At 43.9% G+C, this 20997-nt stretch overlaps 1 protein-coding gene across 1 annotated transcript in view; it reads right to left on the bottom strand.

Moving 5' to 3' along the window:
* Positions 1–20611, bottom strand: part of ahrra (aryl-hydrocarbon receptor repressor a) — a gene marked incomplete at its 5' end in the record, with an annotated part of 55645 nt that extends 35034 nt beyond the window's left edge. The window contains 2 exons of the mRNA XM_079233915.1: positions 18620–18801; positions 20550–20611. Coding sequence (XP_079090041.1) covers positions 18620–18801; positions 20550–20611 — 244 coding nt within the window. The remainder of the gene's footprint in view (positions 1–18619; positions 18802–20549) is intronic.
* Positions 20612–20997: the final 386 nt, after the last annotated feature.

Below are 20997 nucleotides of genomic sequence, written 5' to 3'. Positions count from 1 at the left end.
TTCACTCACGTATTCATTATAAAGCAATTTCTATTGTAAGAAGGGTTCATGAACAGATCCTGGGATAGGGTTTTAACTTGATATATATTTATATATGTGTGTGTGCATTTATGTGTTTTTACTAACGAGGAACCCCGCAAGCTACCAAATAGGAAACATACATGTTCTTACACAGCCCAGCTTTGCTTTTACATGTGGAGTTTCAGAGTGTGGGACAGAGCGTAAAAACAAGTATCTCACGCCAAAAGCGTGAGAGCTGGCAACCCCAGCTCATAACAAAGATCACAATTGTCATGACACAGACTCGCTCACCCTTCTTCTCTCCCTCTTCCTGCGTCTCTCTCCCGGCCCTTGTCCTGGTATGCCCTCCCTCCCTCCGTCATGCCGCTGTCCCTGTTGAGCGACTCATGCATGGATACAATGTGCTCCACTGTGCTCTTTGAAGGCTAGCATTACTGTTCACACGCAATCGGCACCGAACACCGATGTTTCTCCCTCCTTCTCGCTTTCATTTTTTTCCCCCCTTCCACTTTTATCCATCTTTTATCCCTTCGTTATTTTTTTCTGTTTCAAGACACAGCTGGGGAAACGGGGAAACCTTCAGAAACATTTATGATAGCAAACGCCTACTTTTACCCCAATGAAGGTATTAATAAATTCCAGTATTTATCATTTACAAGGTACTAAATGATGTTGGAGTCACATTTACACATTCTCAGGCATATTTCCCCTCATTTATCCTGAAAGCTTGGTTCACAAAATATACAGTATCTGCTGAATATGACCAGCGTGCGTCTTTCTTCAATTACAGGTTTACGACCTCTCTTGCTCACAAAGCAATGAGCAAAAGCAGCCACTGGTCTCACCACAATCACATTATAACTAACCTGATGTTCTTCCTCTAATTATTTCAACTGCACCAGAAACATGAAACACAGTACGTCAAAAATAAAAGCCGAACCTTTAATGAAGTTGACATGGGTTCACAATGACTGTGAGTTAAAGCAATTACGTGTATATTCATTTGGATGAAAATGTTGACGACCGGTCCCCCCCACGTTTTTCTCATTTCAGGAAGAAATATGCAAACATACAAGCGATCGATAAGTATTTCAACAGTGGGCTCTTGAGTCTTTCCTATCTTCTGTCAGCCTCCAATTGTTTCCATGTGCTCGACCTCAGGAATCTCTCCTGGATATTCAGAGCGTGCCGCTGCCACAGTGGGAATATGATACCTGACTTTTTCTTTCTTTTCCACCTCTCTCCTGTTTTTCCCCTCTCAGTGACAAAAATATCATCTCCTTCTCTCCTTTTTTTTTTTTGTATTTCACATTTTGTCCTGCTTCTGTCCGAGCACAATTTGACAATCTGCTCCCGTGTGGACGGACTTTTAGTGTCATTTCCTCGTGGCTCTCTTATACGTACAGTACAGTGTGTGAGATTTAGTCGATTGCATTGAAAGCCTTAATGAATGTGTGTGTGTGTGACTTCTAGTGATAGTGTATAGGAAGTAAATTAACTCATTTCTGCAGGGCTGGTCTCTCTCTCTCTCTCTCTCTCTCCCTCTCTTTCTCTCTCTTTCTCTCTCTCTCTTTCTCTCTCTCTCTGCTCGCTTTGACAGATCGTTTTCATAACCACTTTTCTGAGGTCACAGCCTCGTCTGCTGTAGTCACGCAACCCTTCGCCTGCTCAGTCAGCTTTACATGCACACACACATAGTAAATGTACACATGTGCACACACACACACACACACACTACTACAGTAATACTACACTATACAAAAGGCCGTCTTAAAGAGACAGTGTGCGTCTCTCTCTCTCTCTCTCGGCAGCCACAACATGTTACAGACTCCGCTTTTAAAGGGTCAGCATGTCTATTTTTGGCTCTCGCCGCTCAAAGCATTCCTCCGCTGCTGGCAACGCACATGCAACCTGTGGCTGCGGAGTGGCAATGCAACACGGGCTGTTGCTGATTTCCAGATTAAACATCCGACTTTTGGAAAATGCCACATTTTAACAGTGTGTTTACGGGGCAGAAAAACGTAAACAGGGAATTAATTGCGGTGGTGATATACTCATGCAACACTCTGCTTAAAGGGATTCATAAGAACGGTCTCTTTTCTGTGGTTGGTGCATTCTTCCTTTAACCACATGTGACTTAATGATGCCAGTTGCTCGTGCAGGTGAGAGTCAATTCCTCAGCGATCATTTCTCTCTACGTGAAAGATGTCTGTCTGCAGCGATGAGATGGAAGCTCACATCGTCCTGACCGGGTCTGTCCACCTGTCCGTCTTCTCCTCTCCGTCCTCCTGCTTCTGTCTCGTTGCCTCTCCCCAACACCTCTCTATCCTCTCATCACCTTTCTACCACCAGGATAGCCCAGGGAGGAATATACAGTAACTGGGGATGACAGCGAACCAAAGACGGCGGGCAGGGAGAAAAAGTGCCAGTGATTGGAACGGGTTCAGTGAAGACGGTGAAACAAAGGGATCATTCACATTGCCGGCCCTCTAAAATACTTGGGGATCCCGACAAAGGTCTGGTTTGTTGGAAGAAGGATGTGCCTGAGAACTGATACCAATATTAACGAACAGAGATGTTGAAAAGATGTGCACAAAAATAACATTGCATCCTTTTTTTATATACTTAAAGTTCTCCTACTTGGTTTCAGGACACCCTTTTGTGATTTAATCAAATATATTGCTCAGTTTTGTTTTTCTCCAGCTCCGCCAAACTGCAAAGTTATTTCAAGTATGCCATGAATTTGTTCATACATTCAGCATATTTTGCTACCTGGGGCTTCTTGACATTTGCAGCCAGCCTTCCTCATCACTTGAACATATGTTGGGGTGATTAGGACGACACAAATGGACAGCGAAAGACTTTTAATCTATTATTCTGCTGCCCGGCCCCCTTAGTTACTGTTGCTAAGCCTGTTAAGCGTTCTGTTCCTGCACGACGCATGTAGTTGACAAAGCTTTGTCTTAAAGGCTCAGTGTTCATTCGAAGCACAAGAGCATCGTTCCCGAACAGCGAGAATGCATGAATGTACTGCAAATATGTTGGAGCGCACGCGAACCGAGCTGGTTTCACATATTATTACCTGCACTCTGGCCGCATAACCAAAGTGGACGTTTTGACGCTTGGGATACACAGAGTGGACAATAATTCCTCACAAGCTGAAATGAGATTTTCCAGCTCATCAAATCTCGGTTTGTGTTTTTTGTCATGACATCACCAGCAGGGGAGGGGTGGCTGCGAAACAGCCTCAATATGGCCTGGAAATTGACTGAGAATTTGGCCCGGGAGAGGTTGCATGAGAAGGAGAAGGACTTGAAGTAGCAGGGAGGAGAGGCCTGCCAAGAGTAAAGGCTCAGGCCTGAAGGCTTTTGGCAGGTGTTTTGACTCTGCTATCCATCCAGCTGCTGACTGAAAACATGGGAATCTATTAGCCGTACAGACAGGGTCTAATCTCCATAATCTTCCGTCCTTTTGCTAATTTCTAAGAATGTTGAAAAGGAACCTGCTTGTCTGACTAGTAGATGAAAAGACAAGAACCAACGATATTCAATCATCCAACAAAAGGACTTTTTTCCGGAAAATCTGAATGAATCATAGTTAATTGTCTAGCACAGCAGCCTCAGCCTCATCAACGATAATATGGCCCTGCCAATTAGGTCAAGTCTGAGGGTTTTCTACATGAATTGGCCCATCTGACATTTTAACAAAGATGCTTGTCCAAGGATGGATGGATGGAGAATTGGTATTGTGATGGCCCAATGAATTATGCAATAGGGTTTCTCTCCTTTTATTTTATGCCTCCCTTCTGCCTTTTTGCAACCCCCATCCACCTCTCTCGAACACGGGCCTGTGTTAAAATCATTCATGGTGTCGTCTCTCGTGACATGTTGACCTCATTGCAAAAGTCTTCTGATTCAGGAGATGCAAACACTCATTCACACAGACCTGAGGGTCATGGTAAAGGGACAGGTGAGGGAAGTGGAGCGACGAAAAGCAAAGAATCTTTGGCCTCAGTTACAAAGGCGAAAAACAATGAAAAGTGAGTGAGTGCGGGAGGCCTGCCAAAGCCGCACCAGTAGGCAGGCAGGTTGAGGTTGTGCAGGCCTCCAGGCAAAGAAGGGGTGGCACCACAAGAGAGGAAGGATTAAACGGAAGATTAACAAGCTGGGAGATCACAAAGAAAAGAAAAGAAAAACAGACAGCTTGACGTAGGAATAAAACGACAATGAAAGTGATACGTCAAGAAAATGTATGATGTATGATAAAAGAAGCCCCAATGATTTCATTGGAATTAAATAACTACTGCTGCTCTGGAGTGCAATCTATTCCATTATTCAATATTGTCAGTTTAAACTCACTAAGAGGGAATGCCTTGTTGGGTTTGTAACTTTTCCATTTTCCTGTAGTTAGTCTCCTTTGTTTAAGCCGACACGAAAGACAAAGGATTAAAATATGAACAGATGGTGGATGATCTGTTTCTTTTAAAAGAGATCCAACGGCATGCACCCTCTGATCGGGCGAGAAACCATTGACAGACGCAGGACAATCCGCATTTGCTGCTCCTGTCTGTGTGCATGAGAGGGGATATTTATAAAACTTGCACCGCATTATCATGCCCGAGACATGTGAGCGGGTGTGGCATCTTCATCCTTAACTCGTTTAGAACATATTGAGGTCATTTTCCCCGGCTTTACACAACATTGCGTGAGAAGGGAAGGGTATCCGGTGGATCCAATTGCCCTCTGTGAGGGCGGCAGCGCCTCCATGAATGTGGCCTTTGAGTGGCGAGAGGCCAGTAGACATGCAGACAGCCTGTACTTACTGTAACTGGGAAATAGGCCTGATGCGACTTCAAACAGCCACAATGATGTTATTATGGTCTCCCCCCACCCTACTCCTTCCCAAGCCTGTCTCTCTCTCTACTTTCTGAGAACTTGTTGCTCATGAGTCACAAGGAAGGAGTCTCCGGCAATCTGTTGTTTACCCTCATATTACCCATGGCAGGACAAATCACTGCTTCACTTCCAGTTTAAAAAAAGATGCTTTTTGTTACCCCCCACCATCATAGAGAGACTGAAGTGGATTTATCCAAACGCTATCATTATCTCCATTTACCGCAGAGAACATTAAGTGGGCAGAAGTGCTTTCACACTTCTTCTAACTTTCATGTCTTGAGCTAAAGAATGACAAGAACATTGGACGACATGCCGTGTGACCTGGGGAGGTTACTGAAGAGGAAAAACAAGGAAATGCTCCTTTTAATGGAGTTCAGAGAGGTGAGGGCTTCCATGACTCCAATATAGTAATAAGCAACGCACTAATATAACTTTTGAAGCAATAACGCTCCACTGACTTTGCTCCCAATGTTGGGCAAACACGGATTACCCACTCCTTCACTCTAAACTAGGTTATCCATATCTTCAAGATGAGATTTGCTGTTTTCCCCCCAGAAAAAAATCAAATAAGGCCTCCCAGCAAACATTTGACAGGCGGGTAAGTAAGCAAGAGGTAGAAAAGTTCAACATCATCCCAAGCAAACCAACAATATGATGGTATACAGTAGCAACAGTGAAAACAGCTTTTTTGAATTTATATCAGACAATTATGGAAGTCCTGGTTTCACAAAATGATGCAGGTGGCAGCTATGGACGACGAGTGGATGTGACTCAGATTTGATTTTGGAGCTATATTTACACATTCTTTGAACGTCGGTGGAGGCTGTCATATCAACATGTCACAATGTTTGCCGGGCCTGGCTAAGTTTTGACGGTAAGAAACTGGGTTAGACTTCAGAATGACAATTCTATCACATTTAATTCGTCAAATCATCCGGATAAAAACAAACAGAATAACAAACTTTATTCTGAGAGTTTTCGGTTTTGTCAAGTAAGTGGTGGTTGCGGTACTATATAATATATATATATATATATATATATATATATATATATATATATATATATATATATATATACATCTGCTTTTCAAAGCTTTTCAAACAGGTGAAAGTGCATTTAAAATATTTCATCCCTTTATTCAGATTTTTGTTTTGTTTTGAGTAAATAAAGACGTATAAGAAACAATAAAATTCTAACTGCTGAAAGTGGTAACTTGAAGTTCAAGGGCTAAAGATGTGAACGCTTTATAATTCAGGCTGTATAGTCATTGTATAAACAAGCCAAGACTCAGTTCCCTCTTTAACCGCCCTGCTCTCGAGCTAATTGTTATCCTGCGGTGTGAAAAGCTCTTTCATGTGTTAATCTGGAAACACGGCCATGGAAAGCATTGAGATCCATTACCGGTCAAGAAATACTGCTTAGGAAATAAAAAAGGATTGAAAAATGATGGGAGTGGTTTATGAAAAATAAACGTGGGTGGAAGCCACTTCCATCTCTTCATTTGACACATGACACTGTATGAAAACAGGGATTAGACTGGCAATGCTCTGACTGGATAAATGTATGTGTGTGTGTGTGTGTGTGTGTGTGTGTGTGTGTGTGTGTGTGTGTGTGTGTGTGTGTGTGTGTGTTTGCGTGTACGATGCATATTTAAAACATTTGCAATTTGATGATGAAAACAAACCCTGGCACATTAGCATGGAGAATTTCCCAGCTCCGCACGCAACCTTAGAGATGGGGAGGGCCTCAGAGTGTGAGTGTGAGTGTGTGTGTGTGTGTGTGTGTGTGTGTGTGTGTGTGTGTGTGTGTGTGTGTGTGTGTGTGTTCCTGCGGGTGAAGCCGGCAGCTGTTTAAATTCAGTCTCCAGCCCTTACTGTGCAACATGCCAATTTAAACACGATCCTCAGGGACAGAAACAGAGTCTGACACTTCTCGCCACCACCTCTTTCTTTCTTTCTTTCTCTCTCTCCCTCCTTCTCGTTCTTCCTTCTTTTGTTGCAAATACCCGCGATGACGCCTCTAAGTCTACTTTAAATCGGAATTCGACAAACACCACGACACCCATAACTCAGGCCTCACTTGTCTTGCTGCATTAGCCCCGGCGAGCTCCTGCACCTTATATGATGATCCTACTTGATCCCTTTGCTCCCTGTCGTGTACCATCTTTAAGGGGTCGTGTCATTGCGCCCGATGAATAAGTCATTAGATCAGCGCTGTGCTCGTCCCTGAAAGGTCCGGAGGCTCGGCGCCTTTGGCTCCGCTTCGAATGAGGTCACAAACTGTCATTGGAAGAGTCAGAGATGAAACTGTAGAAATGAAACACTAATTAAAGCCTACCAACTGCTTTGCACCAACAAATATGTAAGACCAAAACAGCCTTTGAAAGTGATTGTGTGTGTGTGTGTGTGTGTGTGTGTGTGTGTGTGTGTGTGTGTGTGTGAGAGAGAGAGAGAGATTCAATTAGGGCTGCAGCAGGAACAACTTGCATTTAATTTGACCACACAATGGTTTTTAGCAGGAATATTTAGCTGGTTTCCAATATTCCTGTAGAATTAACAATTTATAACATACATTTATAAATAAAGGAAACGCTTCTAAAAATGAGATTCTTGAGTCAACAGTGTACGTTTGAGTGTGTATTTATATACACATCTGGGGTTATGATAAATCATCCATTCCCACTGGAGTTTTCCTCATTGGCATAAACAATGTGTTGAAATTTCAAGTGAGGTTGATAAATGATCGGATCCAAGATGAAATCCCTTGTCCTGCCCATCATTTATTTGATTGTTGATTTGCAGTGCACACATGCACACATGCACACAGCTTGCACAAATCTCAAATGCATGAGTCCCAGGGTGCATTCGGGCCTCTTCGCGTCTCTGTTTACTGTTGAACACTTAAGATATACCCTTTATTTCTCCTGGCTAACAAATATCGCCTGGGGGGCAGGAGGGCTGAGCCCAGTACAAGTCACGCAACCGCCTCTCTCTGTCTCTCCCTCTCTCAGTCATCGCCCTACACACACACACACACACACACACACACACACACCCTGGCCATCCTGACTCACTGGATACCTGGCTGCCTGGGTGAGACATTTGCCCCTGCAGAGCTGTCCCTCTTTAACAATGTGCCTGGACGCTGTCAAGTCAGAGACCATCCCGCTGCCGCTAACTGATGTTTGCCTTCACCTTGTCTTTCTTTGCAGGCGCCCAAGTAAAAGTGGATGTGTGTGCATGTGTGATGAGAATGTCTTTACCCGCTCTTCCTCTAGCTGGATCCTCTGCTTGCGTCTCACTCCACCCTAAAAATATTTTGTCAGGCTCACTCATTCGATCATAATTTAGCAGAGAGCAGGAGTTCACACAGAGTTCAATCTGCTCTGGGTACAGCGGAGGCCTGCCAGCCAATAAAACAAAACAAAAAACACACACACACCCTTTTAAACATCCTCCTGCATCACATTCGCTATCTTCAAATAGTCCTTACTGTGGCCCTTTCTCACTGAAATACTTGCACTGTGCAGCATGCACAGCAATATGTCTTTGCTTTAGTGTCCGTTACATTTGGATGGTGGATTTACAACGCACTCTGTCCGAGATTGAAAAAGAAGCTCTTCCCCACCGAAGCTTCTCCAAGTGACCCTAACTTCATATGACATGATCTGAAGGACTATTTTTACTCGGGCGAGTTACGTGCTCCTGTTTTCCCCATATCAGATACTGATGAAAGGGGACCTCATCTGGCTGATGGTAGTTAGCGTATAGAGCTGCATCGGGTCAGATGCCACCTTTGGTTAGTGATCTTTCCAACCGCATGGAAACATATCGATTTACATTAGGGAACAACAGCAGGGACCGGGCCACCGTTGCACACTGAAGCATGCTTCAATTAAGATAAATGGAGGTGACAGACAAAACAAACGGTCCGGGGTACAGTACAGCGTACGGACAACAACCTGGTGACATGTGCTACTTGTGGAAGTCGTGCCACAGAGAACAAACACTATTGGTAAATCTGCTTATAAAAGGCTTATGCTTCAAGTCGTTTTGCATTAATTCCATCATTCAACTACACTGTATGTATGCAGGCTTATGCCATCGTCTTAAGGATTGAACCCTTTTTTTTGCGGCTAAGGTGATAGTGTCACAGTCCAGGATGGTGATGCGTTCAGATGATTTCATCAATGGTAGCGACAGATGTGACACAGACTGCAAAACTTTGACTGAGTTTGTTGATGCAGTTTCCTACGATTTCTCCCCCCTCCGCACCAATGCCCTGCTGGGTCACGGTCCGTCCCCTGTGTGAGACGTTGATCAGCATCGTGCCAGAGCCGCGGTGTCTCTGAGTACATTCATCAGCCACTGTGAATGGACTCTCCATCCGCTCGGTTTAGCCATCAACAGATCGCATTACTGACACCAGTGAGCTTTTTATGCGGGTGGCCATGTTAAATTGGTTGTGCTGTCGCTAATAGGCCTTTGGTGCTCACTCGGAGGCAACGGGGGAGAGAATCCATGCCGTGTCATCAATCAGTTCATTGTGGAGCGTCTTTGAAGCATGCGAACGGGACCACAGAGGAACACTGACAAGCTTGACAATAACAAAATCTGATTCTTGGATTCTACTATTGATTCGGTTACTTGTGCAATTGTAATTCCAATTGAGGCCACATGTAAGGCTTTTTCTTTGGTCATAGTACGCATTCCAGCATTGCCGCAAAATTGATTCACTTTTCAAATTCAGTGATCTCACAATAAACAGTCGCAAAACGGGTTTTTTTCTTCCTCAGGAAGCTGCTTCTGAGCAGAAATGCTCACATGCCACAACAAAGGAAAAAAAGAAAAAAGGGGCTTAGTGAGTTATCAAATCTCTCAAAGCACTCACAATGTGGCTTTGGGCGGTGCTGAATCTGTTTGCCATATTGCATGTTTGCATGGAGATCAACAAAGTCTTTGCTATGTGGGGGATGACTATAAATTGGCAATGTGAAATTAGTTAATCTAAGCCAAAAGGGCTGTAGTTGAGGTTAAGCATGCTAGAGTGGCGTGCTTGCAAATAAACTAGTGGAGCTACACGGCAAACCAACAGCAGAGCAAACGTTTGTGATAAGAAATGTCTTGCCTCTAACATAACCACTGTGGAGTAACTACAGTGTGCGATATACTAGCTTTTCTAATTGAATGCCATGATATAATAAACTGTGCAAGACAACAGCTGGGATTTGTCAGCTTGTTTGTAGCATCGCTGCATGCTTAAAGTGCTTCCATAATATAATTATCAACTGGAGCTCCGGGGGCTTCGGTGCGCTTGTTGCTTCCCTCCTCGTCCCCTCGGAGCTTTCCTTGCTCGGGCAGAGCGACGCGCTAGGTGGTAGCTGTGGCAGTAATTACACAAGACAGCTTCCAACAATAGTGTTGGGCCAACAAAGGCTTTTGCTCACTCTGCATGAGTCCTGGCTGTCTATTCACACTCACTCAAACTCAAACACACACTCTACCCGTCTGTGTTCGCACACACACAGACACACACACACACACCTCCCATTGCTGCACGGCCGCCACTAGCTGTTACAGTTAGCGTCTAACGGGTGGAGGGGGGCCCCTCCCCTCGGCACTGATTTGAGTAATTCACTTATGGCCTTTTGTGATCCCAGGGGGCTCTGTTGGCCCCACAGGACAACAGAGCCCAGCTCCACTCAAGCGAGTTCAGTGTCTGTGGCACGAGAGGCCAGGCAGGGACAAAGCCAGTGTCATGCCTTTGATTCAAGCAACTAATGAGTTAGCTGTGAGGACCCTAAATGCATAAGGCGGCTTCTCCATTCATGGTTCTCGACACATACAAGGGATTAGCGTGGTTGGCCTGTCGCGCTAGTTAACAGCTATTGTGTGACTGATTATTGTAGAGGGGGAAAACATACATGCAAGAGGGTGGGAGAGTGAGCCGACATGCAACTAATGTGCAATTCAGCATGGAACCATTGGGCGGGTGGGGACTGTGTGTTAGCTGCAATAAAGGAAATAACACATTTTAATTGCAAATGTATGACGATGATCTTGATGTTATTTTAGAAATTGTTCTATTTCCACAAACACAACTCAACCAAGCAGAACCACGTGTATCTATGATACACAAAAAAATAAAATGTTGTTTTATCTACACATTGGGTCTAAATCTGTAATAGTTTCCTTAACTAAAATGGCTGTTTTGACCCAGTCTTAGACATAAAAAGCTCAAATTTTATCTTAAAACCGTTTCAAATGTATTGCAAAAGAGAGAGAGTAGATTATAACAGTTCTCAACCATACTATATAGAGCCGACTGTATTTCAGTTTGGGTATATAATCCCAATTGAAAAAAAATACTATTATATAATAACTCAAACAAAGCATTGTCAATGGTTCTACCCATGGGTCCTTGGGGAAGTTAGCCCAATGTTGCTATATTGACCCAATCACGAGTATAAAAATGACCAAATTATAAGTTAAACTGTTGCATAGGATCTAAATGTTATTTTTCACCACTGTAAGTATATTACTTTACTGTCTAGACCTATTTCTGTGTTACATTCACGACAAATGAACGGGGTTTTAGCATGCCAAAGTAACGGACAGGAATGATAAGAGGCTGAGCACGGGTATTAAGTTAGTCATAACAGTGAGAAGACATTACCATTTACACTGGAAACGTATTAAGCGGCCATACGTCTACACTTGTATATAGAACCCGTAGCACGGAATTACAGACATCGCATGTGGAGGAAAGAGGAAGGAGAAAAGCCTGAGCACTGGCATTTAGCCTGATCACGCACTCTTCATGGAGCGCATGGAGATGAGAGGTGATTTTTTTTCTTTCACAGAGGTCAGTGAAACAAACAGAAGAGCAGAACCCCACGGGGAGGAGGAGGAAGAGGAGGAGGAAGAGGAGGAGGAGGAGGAGGAGGAGGAGGAGGAGGAGGAGAGAGACACAGGAGTGTTAGTCGTGGTCGCAGAGAAAAACGACAAATAATTAATGAAACACAGGGGACAGAAATTGGGTGACAGGGTGAATCTGGAGCCCAATTTGATGATGACAATCACACATAAGAGCAAATGTCTCTGCTTCAACAGCATACACGCACAAACAGATTAGGATGTAGTGCTCTATTATCTCCCTGGATGCTCTTAATCAATACACATCACAGGGTCTTATCAGGGTTTAGCGATGTGAATCGGGATGAGAAGCTATTAAATGATCTAATTAACTGTCAAAAGAAATCGTAGACTGTGACCTGTTATATATATATATATATATATATATATATATATATATATATATATATAGGATAATCACGAAAGCCACTTTTGTCCACTTGGCATCCCCTTTTCATTACTCAGTGTAAAGGCCTTGTAATGTACCAGCCCCCCGGGTGAACTGGAGATGCCGTGCTACCAACACCAGCACAGCGCTGGCCAGTCTACTTGTATTCGTCTTCAGGCTTGTTGTGACATATGACATTTAACTGATATGATGGGCTGACGGGTTGAAGTCCTTGCATCCTTTAGGCTTTGAAGCATTGCGTGCTGGAGGACTCAAATGTGTAATCGCCCTACGCCACCGAGAAATCGGCACGTAAGCGTCGATTCACAGCTCGTCAGGTTGAGACAAATTACCCGAGAAGTCTCACTGATTCCTGGTGATTTCTACCTCCTAATCCCTCCATAAGGGTGTGATTGGGTCAAACAACGGGGGAGAATGAAAAGGTCAATGGCTTTGACCTTTGGCGAGTTTGAGTGTTCACTTCCAAAAAGGTATGGACAGATGCAACAAATGGGTTAATGAGCTGTGCGCTCGGTGCATAGTCGCAACCTGGGAGCGCATGATATAGTGTTACAGGTCAACCGAACAGGCCGCTAGCGAGTTAAGTTATTTGGATTCTCAGGAGATGGTCAGTAAACAAGTGTCTACAGACATTTACTTTTTTTATCTTAGTATCTTGGTTTAGAGTAAAGACCGCTAGCCTGACCGTGTCCAAAAGTAACGAACTCTGCCTACTAGCACTGCCAAAGCTCACTAATTATCATGTTATGTTGTTTGTTTATCCGTACGAAAACTTAGGTGTAAATGCATCTTTGTGCTAAACTAAACTAAGCTAAGTGGCTGCCGGACAAAGCTTGATATGATATGTGGCATCGATCTCCTCATCTAAATCTCAGGGAGAAAGTGAATCATCATATTCTCAAAAGTGTGTTTTAACTGCAGTGTTTGTCTCAAGCTTGAGTTTGGTGCACCAACAGGCACAGATCTGCACTGGAACAGACTAAAGGAGGCTAAGAGAAGCCGAACAAGCTGCCGATACAATCTCCCGGCAACATTTTGCAACGCGAAACAACCATGGGCAGCAGTCCACGATTCAGCAGAAGTTTCAAGAGCGGGACATCTTGTTTCAGAAACTCAAAACAACAGCGAATTGACCACATCTTGACCTTTCTAATGCTGAACCTTTTCACTTCATTTCTAGTCCGTGCAGCTCACTGATTCGTCATGGCCTCTGCCCGACAGTCTTGTCTGCCTTTGGGTTTGAGGAAGGAAAATGTGTGGGGTCACTGAGAGTTTAGTAAACACAAAGTCCGTCTATAATGTGACCTGATACACATTTCACCCCCTGAGCAAAGACTGCAGTCAGAAACAGCGATCACGCTGCAGCACTTCCCTTTTTGGGAATGATGTGCCCGCGTATCGACTGGATTTGACACAGATTGGACATGAAGAGGATTAACACAGATTGTCCGGTTATTCTCTTAAAACCAGAAGATGGATCCAGACTGAATTGCTTCGCCCTCCTTCCTCTATTGCGCGACGGCGGGGTTTGTTACAAAACCCGTCTCCTGTCTGCTGGCCGACGTCACAAGTGGCGTACGCCTGCCGTGAGTCTGCGGGCTCTGTGGCCTTTCTCTTCCTCTTTTATTAAAGCTCACCCAGCATTTAGAGGCAGACAACACGCGTACCGAAACTGGCTGCCGCACGTTCGGAGACGAGGGCAACGCAGATGCAGAGCGCCGGTCCAAAACACCGTTGTGTGGATTCTGCGTGGCAGCGAAGCGATCGGCACGCCAAGTTACCAAACGGAAGGTGGGGCTTTAATCGTGGGCTACCAGACTCACACACACACACACACAAACTTACGAATACACTTTGCTGCGATGTGGATACATTTACACCCTCAGGGGTAGTTGTGATGTTGCGAGACAGTAATGATTTTCAGGGCGGATCATTTACTGAGAGCGAAGCAATACAGCACCGAAGTCATACAGATGGTTTCCAGGTGGTTGATGTCTCGCTGAGGTCAGTGTGTAGGTCTATTTTGAGATAATACAGAAAACTATGCATAAACTATGCAGGCGGGAGTGTAAATGAAGAAGGGTAAAGTTGTGTTTTTTGGGGGGGTTTATGTATTATTTTGCAATGGATACAATGATGGAGTTTAGCTATAGTACAGGAAATATACCAAAGGATTATATATATATATATATATATATATATATATATATATATATATATATATATATATATATATATATTATATACCAGACATACTGATCACTGCGATCAGATATCAGTGGGTCAAGAGCTGCGATGGTGACAGACGCCGTCAAAATGAAAATCTATCACACCTCATCGCACACAGTCAAAAATATCCACCGTGCCGAGTAACGATGCACACGCCCAACGTTCTCACACACACAACCCGTTGCACCGGGTTAAATGTCAATGCAAACCCATGATCTCTTCCAAAAACAATCAACTGAAACTGATCCAGCTATTCTGGAGACATGAACTGCTGATCATCTGGTCACAAGCTCACAAGCTTAACAGTTTACTTTGCTCAAAGATTTCTTGTTGGAGAGTGTTCTGCTTTATCAGAGACACAGCAGCCGAGGATGTGACCACAATACACACTCGAAACCAACAAAAGGGAACATCAACACCGCGTTGGACCCCATGAGATACATATCATGCCAGCAGCGAATATTACTGCCGAGAGCAGTGCAATGAATACACGTCAGGCGGAACGTTAGGGAAGAGGTCTGTCCTTTATTATGCGGTCTCCAGGTCCTCTGCCTTGGAACTCCCATCTGATTCTCATCACAAGCCCCGTTGACTTCTGCTCTCTCTGGTGGAGCCTCTTTCAATTCATATTAGTGCAGGAACACAGGAAGAGGAAAGGAAAGGAATAAAGAGTAAAGGTGCACGTCCCATTTCCTTGACACACTGAACTCAAATCAGATATTTTACAAGATATCATGATTGCTTTTATGCCACTGGAAGACAAAAATAAACAGCTCCTCAGCAATAATACAAATTAATTAAAGAGGAAATATTTTGCCATTAGTTACCTGATCCCTTCTGAAAGTACGGCCGCAACCTGATTAAATATACGAAACAAAGCTAAATTTGAGTTTCACATAATGAGACAAAAAGCAATGAAACACAATCGCACAAAACAGACTGGAGGAGAATTAAAGGCAATCGGGCAGAAAGACAAAGGAGGAGGGATAGTTAATCCTGAGGGTAAATATTTAACAAGCTCAGCAATTACAGAGACCGAGCATGGAAGAGATGGGAACTGCAGCCTGCTGACTGTCAACACACAACACACAACTCACAACAAACACACACACACACACACACACACACACACACACATACACACACATGATCCTACTCGCTTGGGCATCTGCCTAGAAACGCTGAGAATAAAGATACCCTGACCTAAAATGAAAATTACACAAAAAAACATGGGGCAAAGACCGTAGGCTATGAACTGATGATTTGGATTTTTTAATTTTATTATATATTTGTTTGTAGCTGCATCACTACACACTAGTAATGGACACATGTTTGTCCATTAATAATCAGTTTTTATAGTTCAACTGCAAGAAAGTTTATGACCGTTTGAATTTGAACCCCTCGAAATGGATCTCAGCCACTGGGGGGTTGTGAGTTTTGCAATATTTATTTTCATATCCAAATATATATACATGTCATCCTTGTGAAACGTGTATTTTCACAAGTGGACATTTGCATCCTCCAGACAGACAAAACTAAATTCCATACAAAATTTAAATGGGAAATAAAATGTAATTAGTCGATGTCAAAGTGCATAAAATAGAAATAGCACATGGAGTCATCTCGGGTCACGTACTTCATTGTGCCCATAAGCGCATCGCAGCTGAACCTCATGGAATATGATGAATAAGGGAAACTGGCTGAAGTGATTCTCTGTCTAATGTCGCTTTTTATTTACTCACACACACACACACACACACACACACACACACACACACACACACACACACACACACACACACACACACACACACACACACAGCCTAGCGGTGTATTTGCATAAAGTGCATAGGTACATACTGTTCACTTTGCTCCACCCTTGAGCAGTCACGCAACAGAGACAACCGGTAGCATCTCAGTGTGCTCCCGAAACCACCTGCCACACGATCCTCCTCCTCCTCCTCCTCCTCCTCCTCCTCTTCTTCTCTAAACCTTCAACTGTGTAGTTAGTAAATCAAGCCAGTGAATCTCTGTTTTAAAATGAGAAAACAAATGGTACAGTCCAACCCTGTGGCCCCTTGATCACAACTAACTGAATTGGACATCAGTCATGACTGTAGTAACTTCACACCGTCCCCCCGGTGGACAAAAAGGAGAACTGCATCAATATGAGCAGGAAAGTCTTCATTCTTTCTCCAGAAAACAGTTTATAAATGCAAATGTAACTTAACTGGGTTTCATAGCATGTTTTTGAACACTGACTCAGTGTTCAAAAGAGAAGGGAAAGAAAAAAAGAGGTTATGACTGTTGTTCCAAACCGCAGGAAGGATGTGGCTATGTACTTGTTGCTCATCTTGGATTTGTTTGCAAGAGGCATTGCTCCAGGTTTAAATATCAGCGGCTCTGAGAGTCCAGTGAGAGAGGGAGGGCCGAGCTGTATACAGAACCAAATCCACCGTGTTCCACTCTGATTAATCTCATTAGTGTAGCATTAAAATCCAGCTAAGCTGGTCACTACTGCCACTGATAACAAGACATCCAGCAGTGTTGGCAAAAACAAATAGAGGCTTTTGCACTAATGCATGTTTCAAGAGTTCAGAATAGAAATAATAATTCCTGATGGACGACCACCTTTACCGCAAACGCTATAGCGCCTTCACCGCTTTGGAAGACGAGCACAGAAGGCTAAGAAACACCACCGCTCAGCGCTCATCGCCCACGTGACCGAACCTCATCCGTTTGCTCCTGCACCGAGGCAGCGGTTGTGGTCTTTATCTCTGCGTGATCTCTTATCGGCCCCCTTTGATAAGTCCAATTAGCACCTGTACTGCAACTTTGCGTGATGGCTAAGCTACATGAGCATTCGGGGTAAAACGAGTAACCGTGTGTGTGTGTGGGGGGGGTAAAGTTACATGACGCCGGCCAACAGGATGCCAGTTGTTTGGTGCCATGCCAAACCAAGGCAGCAGATGATGGAGATTAAGGCCGCTGCAAGGATCAGAGGAGCAGAAGGTGAAAGAGGAGAGCCACATGTGTCAAAGAGGTTGTGGCTGAAAAACGTTCAGCTGGTCAGAACTGTATAAATCCCTTTGCTGACGTTTCCAAGAAAACGGCTATCCATGAGGACTTTCTTTCAACCCCCGGGACGAGGAACACAGAGCGCCTCACAGGACCTCTCTGTGCGGCTTCCCTGCAGCCCCCGTCTACTTCATCACAAGCATTTTCCCTTTCAGTGCAGGGGGAAGATGCTTATTCTTTGCTCTTTATATATATATATAAAAAAATAAAACTACCTCTTGTCTTAGAGCTGTCGCATCCAGCTGGGCCAGTAGCCTCTGAGTTGATGAGGCAGCCGCCGAGGCCACCGGCAACGGAATATGTTCTGAAGCGGCCCCATGAATATTTGAAGTGCATTGTGGAGCAACACGAGGAGAGGAAGGGAAGCATTCAGTGGATTGTGTGGGGGGGAAGAGTGTGCCTCAATTTAGCTTTTAATTACATGCAGCTACAACACACAAAGGGGTGATAGGGAGTTAAGGGAAGGGGAACCGGAAAAAAACTAAAACGATGCATCTGTGGTGACGCTACCTTCCTCGAATCATCAGAAACCCCCATTGACTCAGCACGGGGAGGACGAGAGAACAGAGGCACAAGAGGCACGTTCTCTGCTGTGCCGGTTAACGCATGACATGGCGTGACGGTGTTTCCCGAAAAAGCGACGCAGAAAAGAACATCTCCTGTAAGCCGAGGGAACTCTTACCCATTCTGCACAAGAGTTTGACTCATTTGAGGGTTAAAGAATTATGAATTTTTATGAGGCAACAAATATTTTTAAGGGATATAGAATATCTTTAAAGTGACAATTTCGAAAATATTGCAAAAATAGTATTTATGTTTTCTTATATCATAGATATGTGTCGTCCTATCTTAGAGTCGCTTCACATTTGTTCGTGGGTCAGTTTGATAATACAAATCTATCAAAACTGCACAACATTGACCTATATGCCCATTTCCAGCAGCACATAGCACATTATTAACCCCACACATCAACTCACAACTCCCTCTGAACTCAGAGACAGGCACACATAAAGCGAAGCGCCCCGGGCCGCTCCACCTGCCACTACGAACGTCGCCCCCTCGACCTCCTTTACCTTGGAAGAAACTCTTGACGCGGAGGTAGGAGACGGCGAGGCGCAGCACGGACAGCTTGTCCAGCTTGGAGATGACATCCGGGGGGAACGGCAGCAGGCTGGCCAGCCGGTCCAGCTCCGCATTCAGCCTGTCTCTGTGCCGCTTGGACGGGTTGGTTTTCTCATTGGCAGAGGACGGCTTCCTGATGGCGAGACGGACAGAGGGGAGACACGGAGACGGGGGTTAAATGGGCATCGGGACGCGCGGCTGAGACCGCCACACGTCACACACTCAGTAAAATAAGAACAGCTTCGGCGACATCACGTGTTTTAGTCGGGACAAACTTTAACAATTTAAAAAGACGTTCTCATTATTACAAATATACATTTTATAAATTGTTAAACCCTTTATGTAATGTGTCTTAAACACAAGCAAAAACAAGAAGTGGAGCAATGCCTGACTCATACTGTGTGACTATTTGATTATTTATTTTTTGGATCGATGTGACAAACAAGGCTCCCAATTATTAAAAGAAGCGTTATTATGAATTCATTTATACCTCACACGTCCCCCTGTCTTCCACCTGTATTTCCTTTAGAATCGTCCGTCCCCAGCACCCAATGCACCCCAATAGTTTGTGTTTACTCAAAGGACAAGTCTCTTTATTTGGCAGTAACATTTGTCTCTTTACAACAAGACAAAAACAATGAGTTGTGTTTCCCTCCCTGCAGAATATCTTTTGTGAATCCTGTCGGTTCACCTCACAGGAATATATCTGTATTTACCTAAAGCCACTGCGGCTGCTCCCCCTCTTCAAATCAACTCCTGATGGTAAAGGTATTGGACTTATTGCTTTTTCCTTCTCAGTCCCTCTCATATGAAATGCTCCTTAGGCACCGAGTTATTTGTGTGTTTTAGAATGGGGTGCCACAGCGTTACAAGCTGAACTTAACATGAGCCGCGTATGTAATGGTCAGCTCCAATTTCCACAGCTGAGAGTTTCTGATCGGACAGACAGAATATGTTTTTTTTTAACACGAGTGCCCGGACTCTGATTTATTCTGGTGCATGCATAAATGTTGCAAAAACACACAACAGAAAAACATCTTGAGTGTGAAGGTCTGATCGGATTATTCAGCGAAACCAAAGTTGACTTCGCTCTGCTCACTTGTGAGTTCTACAATATTCATGGAGAACTAAAAGTACTCAAAACAGCCTTATTATTTCAATATTAAACAAAGTCCTAAATATATCTCGTGGCATGACTAGCAGATTACAATTCCAAGTGTATTCATGCCCAGTGCACAAGCAGTATTGATTTGATGTGGCAAAGACTTCCTTTTATATGAGCGGCGGAGGCAGTGCAAAACATGAAAACTTTATAAATGCCACAGGCCTTGTTAAATTACCACTTCCCTCCCCTAAATATTATATAACCATACTCACTATTCATGACATCAGCTGACAAGAGGGCCCAAAAAATAAATCTAAATACTGTCCTCTACATTGAAAACTATGGACACCAAAAACACATTCTGCCCAACACATGATTGACTCCTATGCCTGTGGCTAAAAACATGCACGTGTGAAGTACAAAAAAAAAGCAATATATGCTCAATGTCACTGACAATAATTAGGAATCAAGAGGGAAGCAAATACACACATATGGTCGTTTAATATTAAGCTATAGTAAGTAGTTAATTAATATTATTAATAGTGTGTGTGATATGCTCGCTATCTGCCAGTTATGAGATCATAACCGGTTATTCTGTGCTACAATTATTCAAATTTAAAAAAATCCCCAATACCAACTGGAGCCGACACCGCCACATGTACACCTCTGTAACTTCCCAAAATCACAAGGTGGCGAGAGGAGAACTGGCCCTGCAAGTGGGCCGTATGGTAACCGGGGGAAAGGGGCACCGTGGATTTAACAAATCGCTCCTTAACTGTTTCTGCACGGGCTTCCTCCTCTTCCTCCCCGCGTACATGCAGTCTCCCGGAGGAATCATGATCTCGCGCTCCGTGGAGGTAACAGGTGCGCTGCGTAGGAGACAGAGAGGACGTTAACTACAACTTAACACATGTAGGACAGGGAGCATTCAAGTCATTATTATTATTATGATTCATTTTTTATGTTTTAGGTGGGTGTGTGCAGTAAATCCCCGCATGCATCCACATAGAGCATATTAAACCCAATTAAGCTGTAGTTCAAATCTCAACAAACTAGTGTGTTAATTAGCAGCAGAAAGGTCAACGGCTCAGTAACAATCTCCATACAGTTGGAGCTCAGCACACTGCTGCGACTCATCGAATCGACATTTAGCAAAGCCGCGGATCCCTCAATAAAAAAACAAACAACAAATAAACAAATAAAATAACAAGGCTTTGAAGACAA

Source organism: Taurulus bubalis (assembly GCF_910589615.1).
Source record: "Taurulus bubalis genome assembly, chromosome: 18".
Lineage (NCBI taxonomy): Eukaryota > Metazoa > Chordata > Actinopteri > Perciformes > Cottidae > Taurulus > Taurulus bubalis.
Note: the sequence above shows the minus strand (reverse complement) of the source record. Positions and strands in the feature narration are given on the sequence as shown.